General features: G+C 43.0%; 1 protein-coding gene across 1 annotated transcript in view; it reads right to left on the reverse strand.

The window, feature by feature from the left end:
• The window catches only part of kmt2a (lysine (K)-specific methyltransferase 2A), a gene marked incomplete at its 5' end in the record, with an annotated part of 62445 nt that extends 54494 nt beyond the window's left edge, over positions 1 to 7951 (reverse strand). The window contains one exon of the mRNA XM_079514624.1: positions 7631 to 7951. Within this exon, the coding sequence (XP_079370750.1) occupies positions 7631 to 7951 (321 nt within the window). The remainder of the gene's footprint in view (positions 1 to 7630) is intronic.
• Between the last annotated feature and the right edge of the window lie 7205 nt (positions 7952 to 15156).

The raw sequence follows: 15156 nt of genomic DNA on the forward strand, positions 1-15156 counted from the left end.
CACTGTTACTTTAGACCGATAACAAGTGCAAACTTTTCAAATCAATTTGACAAATGCTGATTTGATTAAACTTTCTATTTGAGAATATTTAACGTATAGGGAAAGAAATACAAAAATAAAATAACTTTTGGATAGAAAGAAAAAGTTAACCCATCACAAGCTTGTGCAGGTAGACTGGCAGGCTACTTTTGAAAACATCTGAAAATGTTTCGCCTAATTAAGCAATATTACACGAGAGGATGTTCTTCACTTCTGCGATACCTTTCGGAACTCGCCCTGCAGGCGTGCATTAATGACGTTAAAGAACACCCTCAAGTGAAATATTGCAATTATACAACAGTTACCCTTAAAACTAAGAGAATCACTGAAAATGTATAATTCTTCAATGACAGATGTAGTCACTACGACCACAAATGTCCCAAGAAACTAGCTAGCCTAGCCACAAGTCTGCTGCGCTCTGAGAGAAAAGCACGGCTGAATAGTTTGTTTTGATTAGCCGGTGAAATAACGTGATTATTTCAACCAATAATCAAGTTGTTTCAATCAATCAGATTGCTTCCTCAAAACGACCTGTTGTATAATAATGGTTAATGTCATACCCAAAATAGGGTGTCAGGTTGAAAGTGGTTAAAAATCAGGATATTAATTGCAGAGACCAGTCAAATTGTGTATAGTATGACACAATTTGTGCTACGTGACTTACTTATAACCCTGATTTACTTTCTTGTACGCTGGTGTTGCATGCATTAAGTAGCAGCTAGATCTGCTATTCATTTAGAAAGCACGACACCGGCACATAACTAAGTAAAACTGAAGCTTTGCCCAGTTGATCGGTGCATGAGACGTGCCGAAAAACCTGAGCAAGTGAGACCAATCTGAATCATTGTGGAAGCGGCAGTATTATCTGCTGCTGTGTGGGGCCTGTCCCAAGCTAGCATCAAAATGATGCAGAATTGGTTTGAGGTGTTCCGTTCTGCATCACTGTGAAGAAGCGTGGGTGGCATTAGAACGCTAACGTGACAGACACACAGGCTGCAGACCTCAAAGGGGACTTCCTTGCTAACCATCCAGCAGCAGCACTCAGTCAAAAACGGTGGGGAAGGAATCAGCTAAATCAACTCCACCTATAGCTATACTTGCCCCCTTACCTCCCACACACACTCAAGCATTGAACGAAGACACAGACCTACAAAAAAAGTCTACATGCATTCACACACGTGCCTCACGCACACACGCGCAGCGCCACACAGTTCTCTACCACATCAAGTGGAGTAACTGATCATTAACTCTGAGCCCCTGGGATAGTTGATACTGTAGAAGAGGACTTAATTCATTTCAAACATCCAGTGAATCCATATGTCTAGAGAGACTCAGCGTTCCCTGTAATTACAAATAGAGACACAACGCTCAGACAGCTCTGACGTAATCCTCCACTCTTCCTGAAATAAACCTGCTGCAGAGAGAACTTTATCGATGTAGCCATGTTTTTGATATTAACCAACCCTATATACTTCATAGTCATAGACCATATTGCTTCCAAGATGTTTCTCTTTACTCCCCCTGTCCCATATGGGACATGCATGTCCCCCCATTATTGTCTTCTCTCTTTCTGAAAATGATAACGCTTTCTCAAAAACACATTTCACCCACGTCTTTACACAATAAAGATGATTCTGATATACACCTTGTACAGTATAAGGGCATAGGTACTGAAAATAAAATAATGATAGCTCTTCCTCAGCATCACTGAAGATCTTTGGAATGATATGTGTCAACCCCAGGAAGAGTAGCTGCTGCTAAGGTAGTAGCTAATGTGGGGGTCCAAATAAACAATAAACAAACAATATACTTTCATGTGTCATAAACCAATGAAGAAGTGCCTTCACTGAATTCACTTCTTACTTTACTTAATTTCTAAGGACCATTTCCAGTGGATCCTGTGTGAGTGAACCAGCCACTAAGCTTGACAACTTTTATTCAATGGCTCTTTGACAGGTGAGGAGAAGAAAATGAGCATAGTTGATTTGGAGATAAGTTTATCGAGTGGCTACGTTCTGTGAGAAAAGACGTGCAAAGCAGCATTTTCTCTTCCCGCTTGAGCTTGTTCATTTGCTGTTTTCGTCAAATGTTCACCACATTTCGGTGAATGTTCGCCTACTAAGACATGTCCATAATAGGGAGTAGGGACAGTAGGGTTCATGTACCGGTAGTCTCTGTTTTTCCTGCCGATGGGATTCTCAGATTGGGGTTCATGTGGTTAAAAAGCACGAGGGGGATCATTCAAGTAAGAAAGTGGATATAACAAAACACCAACAAGGAGTAGTTATCCACTCATGTAAGCAGCCATTCCTCCCCCCTGCCTAGACAAACACTTCCTAGACACATTCTAGGAAGCCCTCCTCTCATGATTTACTATATGGACACAGTGCCTCATCCCTTCCTGGAATTTCAATTGGCAATGAGCTCATGTGCTTACTATATGCCCTACTGAATGACACATTCCTTCCAAGAGGCCACAGAAGAATTCCAGGAATTACTCTGGTGGTGGTCAATGACAAGACATGTACAGCTTGCCGAGGAGGACACAGCACTAGAGGTGATAAAAGTTCAACGTCCCTATCTGATTAAAATCACCGTTTTGAATCTTGAGCAGAAAAAGACAGTTAATTGGTTTAGGTGTAAAATATAGGTGTAATATTAGGTGTAATATATTATATACTCATAATATACTCATTTGACTTCAAATGTCCTAATGAAGGTCCTTGTCTGACCAAAACAAATAAAGCGAGGAAAGTGTGCGTGGGACACCGGAGACTGGAGCATGCCGGGTTATTATTATTTATTTATTTTAACCACATGAACCCTCCTAGCATCCCTATTCTGGGGCTAACATTCTGCAAAAAATAGCCGATCTACAAGCTCAGACACAACAAACGTTGTGAGATTGTAGATTGTCTATTTTAGCCTAGAGTGTGTAGACCCCCGGGGGTCTGGGGACTCCGACCGACTAAGTGTATATGGTCGGTTTAAGTGGTTAAAAGTGCTTACCTAAGGGGATTTACTCCCCGCCACAACAACCATTTGTGAGAGTGTGCATGTTGATCTCTCCTTGGCTTACAGGCTTTGTAAGTTCACTCACCAGTACTACAACAAAAGGTTGGTATTCGTTTCTCTCCGTCCAATTTGCTATTGATGAAGAATAGACACTGAACAAACGCCTTTCGGGAGATGTGTAAGATCATGTGTCAGAGCCTGGGATCGTCAGGATCAGGAACACAGGCAGGCAGGCGCAAAAACAAACAAACAAACTAACAAACACATGTTGCCAGCAGGCAGGCAGGCAGCAGCGGCGTGAATTGGAGCTCTAATCAAAACAATGACCGAATAGGCTACACCCCACCCGCAATATGGCACATAAGGTTGCACACACACACACACACACACACACACACACACACACACACACACCCTTTCTCTCAGTCAGGGCAACTCCTAAAGTAGAGGTGAAAGCCCCTCGGCCGCCTGCTGCAGCAGAATAAAGCCATGGATGGGAGGGTCTGTGACTAATTCTCCTCCCAGTGTCGTCCCGTGTGGAGGAGGGGGTCACCCCACACCCTTTGATATCCCTGCCTGGGCTTTTTCAGCCCGCCGTGCACTTTGTGAGGGCTAGAATAAAAGCAAGCAGACACAAAGCTTCCTGCTCCAATCCACACGCTGTCTCTGGGTGTGTGTGTGTGTGTGTGGGGGGGGGGGGGGGGGGGGACATGAGGGGGGCTTCTGCCATTTAAATAGGGCAAACACCTGCTGGACTGAAATGTCTGCCTTCCACTCAAACACACCAGTTCTGTAGAACCAGTGGGCCAAGAAGGAGACGTTTGGTTTGTCAATGTCTGCTCAGCTGCACTTTTTGTACGAGTGATTAAACATTTGGTCTTAATCTACAAGTGGAATCATGGATACAGAGCACAGCACCTCCACCAGACATGGTATAATTTGACAGATAAAAGAAAGGGGGAGGGGGATACAAAGTCTGATTAAACATTTTCCAACTTGGTGTCCCTATTTTGGGCATGTCAATATTATTATTATTATTATTATTATTATTATTGGTGAAACATTTAAACAATATTGAAACATTTGGAAAATAAAAATAAAAAAATCTTAGAAACTATAGCAGATCTATAAGCACATGGCACATTGGCATTGTGAGCTTGTAGATCAGCCAAATATTCCACAACATTTGCATTTCATGGAATATGTAAACAATTAAGTAAATAAATGTAATAATCATGAAAAAACAAAAATGAAATAAATAAAGATGAAATATAAAAAGGGCTTAAGTGCTTCATTGAACAGAGTTTGGATGGTCACACCTATCCCCCCAAAAACATCAACACTGACACTGCTTAGCACTAAAACAATCAATCCCAAATTTGTTGCAACTTGTGGGACGAGGGAAAATGAATTTTCAACGCACTCACACAAAAGCTAACAAATGCCTCTATTTGGGCAACAACAGGCTACAAGCCTCTCTTTGAGACCAGACCAATAGGCTTATAGTAATCTATTCCAAAGTGGCAGCTGTCAGAAGAAAAGTTGCTCTGCTCTCTCAGACGGAGTCCTGTGTGTTGAAGTGGATTTGGGTATGCCTGCCCTGTCTGAGGAGGGGTGTCCGAGTGTCCAAGCTGGCACGCTGTTCATTGGGACTGCCCTGTGGGCTCAGCAGGCTGCAGTGAGCCAGAACAATCCTGCCCCGGTCTGGCCAGGCGGGCACTACTACATCCTTTTATCAATGAAATCACCATGCTGTGTCCACAACATCCATAGGGATTTATTTAATGATGCCGTCTGTCTCTTCGCATCCCAGATACTGCTAAATGTTCACCCTTTGTGTCTCCTTTTGGCTGGGGGGAGGGGGGGTGCTTCTATAGTCCCTTCAACAATACAGAAATTGTAGGCCCACAAAGTATTTTCTACAACTGCACTAGTACTAGTTCATTATTTCATGTTTTTCTGCAATATAACGTTTCAGTAGACAGATTGTGTCCATAGTTAGTGGTTAAACAGAATAAAGTTCAATTTGTGAATAAATGTTTGTGTCAAAAATGTAAATGTTCTCAAATATAAACATTATAAAGATTTTGTTATTAGAAAATGTTGCACTTGTGTTGCAAAAACAACAATCCTATATTTCAAACTGGAGTTGACCAGTAGCAGAACTAGTGGTAAATAAGAAATAGTCACTATATTACCATATACAAACTGGAGCAGCACAACTAGTGGAAAATAAATAGCTACTACACTACAGTATACTATATTATTATATTATAAGCTCACAAGAGCGATTTTGTGGGAACTGAATCAAAGTAAATGTAATGCCTCAACTCCTACAGTGATTATCATGGTGGGGGTCCCCAGTTCAAATATGATTATTGGGGGGGCGGCCTGAATAGGTTGAGAACCACTTCTCCACTATACTATTATTTAAAACTGGAGGAGCAGCATAGTTAGTGGTAAATATAGCCACTATACTACAGCATACAATACTATGTTTAAAACTGGACTACTACTGGTGATAAATATCCAGTAATCCACCATAGTCTCTCCTCTCCTCCCACTGCAATGTGCGGCAGCATGCTGCTGCTCATCATGAAGGAGGAAGATGGTAGTTCAGGGAACACACCCCCAACATCACATCACATAAGGTCCATGAGAACTAGCAGAAGCCATGGCTTGTTATTGTAGCATCGAGTGGGTCACCGTGTACATAATATACAATACCATACGAGCATCTACTGCTATATAAACATAAGAGCTCAACCCAACTCGATTCCCGATATTCACATAGGGATTACATAAAAACATTTTAGCATTAGCCACCAACTGCTACAATATTTTGGTCCTCCTAGCTACGCACCGCGTATGTATGTGTACTAGAGAGGGGTGAAAACATGTCCTCCCATTTTCCTATGCATCAGCATTAGCATCAGTGTGGCTAGCGTGGTGCGTAGTGCGTTAGCAATGGTTAGCATCCTTTAGCTAAAACAAACTGGGAAATGATTCTGGTCCCACAGCCAAGGCCCGGGTGTAAACACAGCAACCATCCGAAGCAGAACGGTCCACTTTGTGGCAAAAATAAAGCCCTGCTGGCTGGCTGACTGACTGGGACTCTCAGTACACAGCTATAGCATCGTAGTTACATATGTAGCATGCTAGCTTGGGGGTTAGCTAGCTCAAGGGTTGACACCTTGTCGGAGGGGGAACAGAAGATGAAATAAATGATTAATTAGCCCGTTAGCTGACGACGCGAGTTAATGTTGTCCCGGGTTAATGCTATCCAGGGTTTAATGTGACAGTTCGCTGTTTGCAATGAGACTAGAACACACAATGACGTCTTGTCCCCTTCAAGTTGACACGGTTTGTTTTCAAACACGTCGGGGAAGCAATACGCTCCTGTGTGTCTTCTGGTACGGTTATTTACACACCAAATCTGATCAACTGTGATCCAATAATACCATCGTATAAAAGGACAGTGTGTAATATGTGTGTTTATGAGTTGAAGGAAGAACACAAACTAACATAACAGTGTCTGCATGCACTACTCAATCATGGCTAACGATAGCTTCAACGTTCAGAAGAACCACAATATTACAGTTCTGTCTGACTGGTCAGAACACTAACTCCCATTTAATATCGATACTAATTACACTAATTATACAAAACAGCAACTAAATACACCAATGCTGCATTTATAAACTTAGTCGTTACACTACCCTTTTGGTTTGGACAGTATGTGTAATTGTAGCCATGACAAAAACAACAACAACAGTCGTGACTACGTTATTGAATGCAATTAAAGCCTTAATACATTGTTATTCCTGCTTTATTACGAAGTGGCCAGAAAGGTAACCACCACCACCAAACTGGGACTGGTCTAGACCGACTAGACGAGAGGTACTGCTATCATCATGACTTGAGCCCCCTCAGAAGCTGAACACTATGACTACGGTATATTAATTACTCCCGTTTTAAGATAACTGAACTCATGATATCCACTCAATCCCCAAAAGAATACGTGCGTTGATTTGAATCCTTCTATGTGCTTTGAGGTCCAGTTAGGACCAGGAAGGAAGGCCAGGGGGCTAGGAGGAAGCTATAGATACTTTACGTACTCCGGACCGTAGTAGTAGTTAGTAGTATAGTACTTGCCCCCCCACTCACCCAAAAAAAAGTACAGATCTACAAACTAACAATGCGTTGTTAGCTTGTAGATCTGTACTTTTTGGGGGAGGCTGTTGTGGGAGGGGGGGGGGGGGGTTCAAGAATCAAGAGCCACCCAAAAAAGAACGAAGCTTAAAAGTTCCACCGAGCATCTCGTCAATGACAAGTTTTACACACTCCCAACACTTCTGCTTGGTCCCGGTCACGGGTCCGAGAGCGGATCAAAAAGCGAACCGGGGGTCCCGGACTTTGAAATCCACTCCTCCATCTCGTCCTCCGGTCCGGTGCTGCTGCCTGCTCCGGACCTCCGGCACAACATCATCACCACCATCATCACCACCTCACCAACCATCATCCTTCCTTCCTCATCATTATCATCCCTGGCGGGGTCCGACCTGAGCTCTCTTACCTCCCCGCTGCTCGAGTCACTCGATGCCCCCAAAACATCCCGGAATCTCCGCAGGTTGCAACCGATGGCGGAGGAGACCTGTAGTGCAGCGTCGAACCCGGGTCCGAGACCGCTGCCGTTGCTGCTGCTGGTGGTACCTCCGGTGGTCGCGCTGCCGTTAGTAGTAGTACTATTATTATTATTATTACTGGGGTGGCTTCCTCCTCCACCACCGCTCCGGAGAGAGGCGGTGACCCTGATCCGGCCCGCTCTCCTCCCGGTACCGGAGTTGCTGCTCCCTCCGGGCCGAGCGGGGAACCGCCACCGACAGCTGTGCGCCATTTTAACACTCTGCCTGTCTGTCTGTCTTTCTGTCTGTCGTCTGTCTGTGCGTGCTGTTCCTCCTCCGTCCCTCCCTCCTCCCTCCTCGGTGTGGGCGGAACCCCCAAAACCAGCACTACACATAAACAAGCTCCGCCGGAGCAGCGGCGGATGTGGCGTTATGCACGTTCCGGGGATGCAGACGGAGCAGCCCCGACAATGCATTGAGGTTGAGAGCTCCCATGCAGGCTCCTGTACGGCCCGAGCCCTACACACGTTCAGGGGCTTTAGCCCGGGAAAGAGCTGCATGGTTGAAATATGCAAAGGGCCAGGGCAGAGACTGTTAGGTTAATTTATACACCCTTGAATTACTTAATTTATTAATAATTACAGTAATACTTATTTTATTTATTTATTTGAATTTATAATCTATGTATAATACTAATAATTATTACACATTATTATTATTATTATTATTATTATATCATCATTATTGATATTATTTATACTAATTTATACAAATGTGACACATTGTTAGTTAAATCAGTTCCGCCACATTATATTAAATTAGGCATCATTGTTATTACTACTTGCACCAACATTGTTATTACTGCTTTATTATCAACATGTTGCATCACAACACATTGTGAGCTTGTAGATCTGCTATTTTCATATGACCCTGATCATATACGGTATCATATACGATCATATATACAATCATACGGTAGCCGATAGGGTTAAAGTGGTTAAACTGATTTTGATGCTATATTAACACATTTGAGGATCCCTGGGGTTCCTGGACCCCACTATGAGATTGAGAACCACAAATTAATCATGCATGAGTATGAGCTTGTTTTCAGCACCCATTGCTGTTTACTTATATTCAGCACCAGCAACACTCCACCAGATTTGAATTCCCAATTACTTTCAGCACCAGGTTGCTGTCCACAACTGCATCAGAAGCTCCCTATCATTAGCAGCTGGGGATTATAGGATCAGCCCTTTGAGAATGTGACATGCATCATGCATACAATACATCCATTTTCCCCTTTTGATGGGTGCTAGCTCCTCCAACGTCTGGCTTTGGAAATTATGTCATATGGCTATATGGACTTTTTTTAAATGTTTGTGTAGAGCTCTTTAAACAAACAGAGTGACAGCCAAGGTCTTTAAACAAACATAGAGTGGCAGCCATGTTGCAAAAGCCATGAGTTCTCTCAAGCCAGGGCTCAAAATTGCGATCAATTTGGTCGCAAATGGTGGCGCATCCGTGCATGTCAAACTGGGGGTCGTTGAAATCTTTTCAAATGGGGGTCTGTGCAAAAGTGTACATTTTGGGGTCCTATTCTTGCATGAAAAAGTTTCCCTACCATGCATTTGTAAGGCTACTTTCATGTTATACCGGTAGTGCTGTTTTTATTCATAAAAAAAGAGAAAGAAACACTAATATATAGTGTTATATTAGTGTTTATTTTTTTATATATATACAAGTTAAAATGAGCGGTAATTAACGATATTTTTGAGGGGCAAGTGGCCATGACCTGAGGGCAAGTAGAACATGACCTGTACTTGCACGATGGGCAAGTGCCTCTGAGACCTTTATAGTGTCAAAGGATTCCAAAATGTATCATCAAAATAGATAGCTTCAGATTGTAATTAGACTATAACTTTTCATTCGAATTCCAAATGAGTTGTACCTAATATGTTCCATGCCAAGGACCCTCAAATAGCCTCTGACTCTGCCCCATTGCAAAATTGGTCACGATGTGTCACGATCTGATGTATTCAGAGGTTGTAGATCTGCTATTTTTTCAACATTTCTTTTAAATTGATGCCTGAGGAAGGTCCGGAGGGACCGAAACGTTGCTTCATTAAAAAATACACAGTGTGCGGGTGTATCCTATTGCTTTCATTGATGTCCACTGGCCTACGCACCTGTGCATATGCCTGATTTCTAGGTGTGCGGAAGTTTTCTCCTACAGTTTTAAATTGATTAAAAATATTCCAATTGGCCTGCATGGCGCCCCCTGGTTACCCCCATTTTGAAAAGCACTGTTTTGAGACAACCTGTCCTTGACAATTTAGCAGATGCTCTTAATCCAGACAGAGAGACTTACAGTAAGCAATACATCAAATACATCAAAATAGTAATAATAATAAATAGTAATTGACTACGACCATAAGTAAACCAAGAACCTATCATAAGCCGAACAGTATAATATCCACAGAAAATCAATAATCTGTAGCCTACATTGAACCTAAACACCACAGGATGACCTGGCATCATTCTGTCTACATAACATGCCATCTACAAATTACATTTTTAGCCTTTGCATAAGCCTGCAAGTTCGTCGAGGCTAGGGCAAGTTCTATGGCAAGTGCTATATATGGGCTAACGGTGGAAAAGGTGACATTGAAACACTAGAGCTGCATTGCCAGTACATTTTACATTTTCATAATTGCCATCATTACTTCTGGCCATAAAACATCAAACTATATTTTATGGATTCACAAAGCCCATCCATTGTCTATTCATAATTTAATATCTCTACGAATGAGCTTCAGGCAGATTTCTAATTTTAGATGAGAGATGTTCATATTCACAAACACTGATCAAACTGTTCTAGGACATAGGAATGACATAGCTCAGTTAATATTCAATTTTCCTCTACAAAATAAGGTAAGTAGTGCATAGTAATAGTAATAGTGCAACATTCTAACAGGGGTCATCAACATGCCGGCTTGTGATGGACATTTTACTCAAACAATATTTTTGCTACGTACATACAAAATGAGTGGTCAATAATATTACCATAAATACTAAATACTTGTTTCCATTCGGGCCCCATGTAATCAATTCATATAAACATATCATAAACAAACCATATGTCACATTCACCGTACTATCCACAGAAACATGGGGGAGAGCGAGATAACATTGTACACCGCCTGCCTTCCGTGCATCTCCAGCGCTCACTATCTAATGCAGTACGAAACAGGATTTGGAAGCTGCAGCCCGGACGGACGGACAGACAGACAGACAGACAGACAGATGTTTTTTTTCCTTTATCATAATAACATTATCTCTGCCCTAACTCATTATTATAGTACTGTGAATATGACACTGATAACATCAGGGATCTCCATATGGGACTGAAAGAGACACATACAAACAGATACAGAGATCTCCATATATGGGCATACAAGAGACACAGACAGACATATACGGAGATCTCCATATATGAGCACAAAACAGACAGACAGATACAGAGATCTCCATATATGGCCACAAAAGAGACACAGACATACGGAGATCTCCATATATGGGCACAAAAGAGACACAGACATACATATAAAGAGATCTCCATATATGGGCACAAAAGAGACACAGACAGACATATAGATCTCCATATATGGGCACAAAAGAGCCAGACAGATAGAAGTCTCCATATATGGGCATAAAAGGGACTCATACAGACAGGCAGTTTCTAAAGTAAAACAGGTCGTTGCTAGGCTACCACCACTGTTGATATAATACTTGTAGGTGATTGAGGTGACTCAAGGTGACTCACCTTGATTGAGGTGACTCAATCACCAACCTCCAACACTTCTTTCATTAACCTAGTAACTCCAAAAGAAAGTGAGCCTCCTTCACCATCCACAGGCCTTTAAAGAGTAACCCTTGGGAACCACATCCATGTTTCAGCTCCATTCATCAGATGGCGGCTCGGGTTCATCTCCATCATCTATCACTCATACTGAAGAGAGAAAGGAGAAGATTAAAGACAAGGAGAAAGGAGAAAGGAAGGAGGAGTGGAGGAGGAGGAGTGAGAATAGAGGACGAAAAAATGGGATGGATGAGAAACTCCAACTGATTAGAGAAAAGGAGGCTTTGAGGACAAAGCTATTCTCATCAGATGTGTGTGAGCTCACACTGGACAACAACGAGAACGAGAACACTCTCCTGAAGGCCACGCTCCTGAAGAACACCTTCCATATGTTCATCAAGAATGAATTGGATGAAATGAAAAACCAACTGACTGAAAGGCTCCTCTCACCAGATGAGATTAAATACGAAGAGAACAAGGTGAAGCCAACAGAGAACAATGTCTTAATTGAACATGAAAGTGAAGGACCAGACCAGACCAGACCAGAACGTGCTTCGTTCTGCAGAGCAGAGAAGAATGAAGACAATAAACAACAAGACGAAGAAGACATACTAACAGACGACTGGGAACCGGTTCTGTTTGGAAGAGTGTGGGTAGAGGCCAGTCCTGTGATATGGTGTCTATAGCAGTTATACTGCATTCACATGGAATCTGGCAAGCGGTAGACGGCAAACGGCAAAACCTGCTGGACGGCACGGAACGGTAAAAAGATTACATATTTTAACATTGATGCTGTCTGCCATCTGCCGTTACCGTCGCCGGTTCTTCAACTTCCAGTTTGCCGTCTACCACTTGCCTGATCCCATGTGAATGCAGCATTAGTGACATACATACAGACAGAGAAATCATCGGGAGAGGATTGGTGGTAGGTCTGTTTGGATACCAACAAAATACCAAGTCCTGGAGTCTGAAATGTGACGATGTTGGTTACCATTACAGTGTCTCTGTCACAATAAGGAGACTGTAACCTCCCTGTCCATCCCTCATAATTTTGTACTTGTTCCAAGACTTTTACTTTACTTTTACTTTTACTATTATCATTTACATTTTTGTTTAATCTCTGAGTGTGATGTCCTTTTTACCCTGCTGTATCTACAGTACTATTCTTGCCCTGTAACTGTATCTACAGTACTATTCTTGCCCTGTAACTGTATCTACAGTACTATTCTTGCCCTGTAACTGTATCTTTCAGCTGTGCTGAATCTGGTGACCGAATTTCCCTCACAGGATCAATAAAGGTTTTATCTTATCTTACCTGTCCTGTGTTTAATGCCTGCCACGGTGCTGCTATACCTGAATCTCCCCCCAGGGATATCAATGAATGAATATTATGCCCTTTCTGGCCTGTTTCAATGTTTCCCTGTCTAACCCTACCCTATAGACAAATCCGACTGCCCTGGGCGCAATCATAGCTGCGGAGAACACATTAAGCGCAACTTGACACCTCAGCATCGATTGCCTACAGCTGGCCTACAGGGCAAGTTTGTCAGCAGTTATCTTTGCTGTCAACAATGCCACTGTAGATGACTATGAAGCCGATTCTGGAACCACATATCCATATACCACAGTTAGGACATGTGAGGCCTGGACCAGGAGGCTGAGATGGTATACTGAGATGTTCTTTCACATTCAACCACATTCACACATGTCGGAGGAAACCATGCAAGGCAAACCAACCTGCTCATATGGAGCAATTAGGGGATCAGTGTCTTCCTTCGACACCAACTCAGGTGGAGTCCGGGATTGAACTGGGAAACGGCCGCTCTACCACTTGAGCTACTGCTTTCCTCTCAGCTGTCCTGCTGAGAGGAGGTCACTCTTACACCGTCAGCTTCCCTTCTACTTTGAGTTTGTACGTAATTACCAAGGGGCCAGTGAGGCACTCCAACGTTGAAGATGCCACTACCTACTGGCGAAATGTGGAATTGCAGCACTTAATGGAAGTGGACAGACATTCATGACGTCACGTGAAAAGCCCGGACCTCAAAATTGAGGTCCGGGGCTGGGCTAGGCTAAACTTCCGCTCGCTCGAGCCATTGAGTTATCATTATACTTCCGGAAGTCTTCCGGGTGCTTCAAAACGCCAACGCAACTTCCACTGAAATGAATAGCGGGGGGGGCGGGGCTAACGCTCCAGTTCGGTCTCTATCCTTTATATACTCTATGGTAATTACCAGTTGTGTAAAGTAAGTAAGTTAAGTAACTAAGTACTGTACATGTACTCAAGTACAGTTTTGAGCTCCATTTATATTTCGGCCATTTGAAATGAGCAGATTACTTTTTCCATCACTGGTAATTATTACACATCTGAGCGTACATACAGTAGGTCAGGGGTTCTCAACGTTTTTGGCTCGGGACCCCCGGAAATGCTTTGGCCATGTCTCGCGACCCCCGACCCGCACCCCCCCCCCTCCCCACCCCCAATACAAATGGACCGCTACAATAACCAATAATAGAGAAAATACATCATAAATAAATACTGAAACCAGATATAACTAGAAAAAGTGCCCTTCTGGGCACAGGTCTCCACCAGGAGGATAGGACTGTGTGAGATGTTTGGCAAAACGTTTAGGAGTAATATAAACATGTTTGCCTTTGATGGCAATTGGATGATTTGAGGCATTTTGTTCCAAAAATGTGATTTGCAAAAATCATCCTGTTGGTGGCGCTATAACAGGCCAATGTGAAAAGGGTGGGATATATTCCTCAGCCCAGTAAGAAAATGTGTGAAAGATTTCACGTAAATTGCATGCTGCGTTCATGATTTGAGGCTTTTGTTCAAAACGGGGCAATCTTGCAAACTGTGAAAGCCAATTATAGCCAATTAGGATGGAATATGAAATATGGGACAGATCCGACTTGAGCACATGACCATAGAGATAGTGTGTAACGATTTGTGAGATTTTTGGACAGAATCTGGAGGAGTAATATCAAAAAATGTGTTTTACAAAAGTCGGCCTCCTGGTGGCGCTATAAAAGGCAGATGCGGAAAATGCAGGTCAAAGGTTTGTCCTTGGCCTCTAGGGAGTGTGCATGCAACGTTTCACGCAGATCGGTGCAGTTTTAGGTAAAACATGTGAAAAGCTGCCTCATGGTGGCGCTATAACAGGCCGTTCTGGAAAATGCGGGGCAGAGGTTCATAGTTGGCATCCAGGGAGTGTGTGTGCAAAGTTTGGCATCGACCGGGTTAACGGTGCCGGAGATTAGCTGTACACAGACGGACGGAAGGAAGGACGGACGGACACACACACGGACGGACGGACACACGGACGGAGTGCAAAACATACTCTCTCCCCATGCCTTCGGCCTGGTGGAGACAATAATTAAGGAAAGCTTATGCATGTACTATGTGTACTATGTAAACTCTTAATTTCCATTTTCAAGACATTCAGTTAAAAAAAGGGGAAAAAAAGATTTTTTTATATAATCTGGGGACCCCCCCAAAATAATTTGGCGACCCACGGGTTGAGAACCCCTGCAGTAGGTGACAGAGGAGTCTTGGTTTTAGGCACAAATTCTAGTATGCCAGTGCAGTGCCCCTTTGAGTAACAGGTTTGT

The sequence above is a fragment of the Electrona antarctica genome, assembly GCF_951216825.1.
Source record: "Electrona antarctica genome assembly, chromosome: 11".
In the NCBI taxonomy this organism is placed as follows: domain Eukaryota; kingdom Metazoa; phylum Chordata; class Actinopteri; order Myctophiformes; family Myctophidae; genus Electrona; species Electrona antarctica.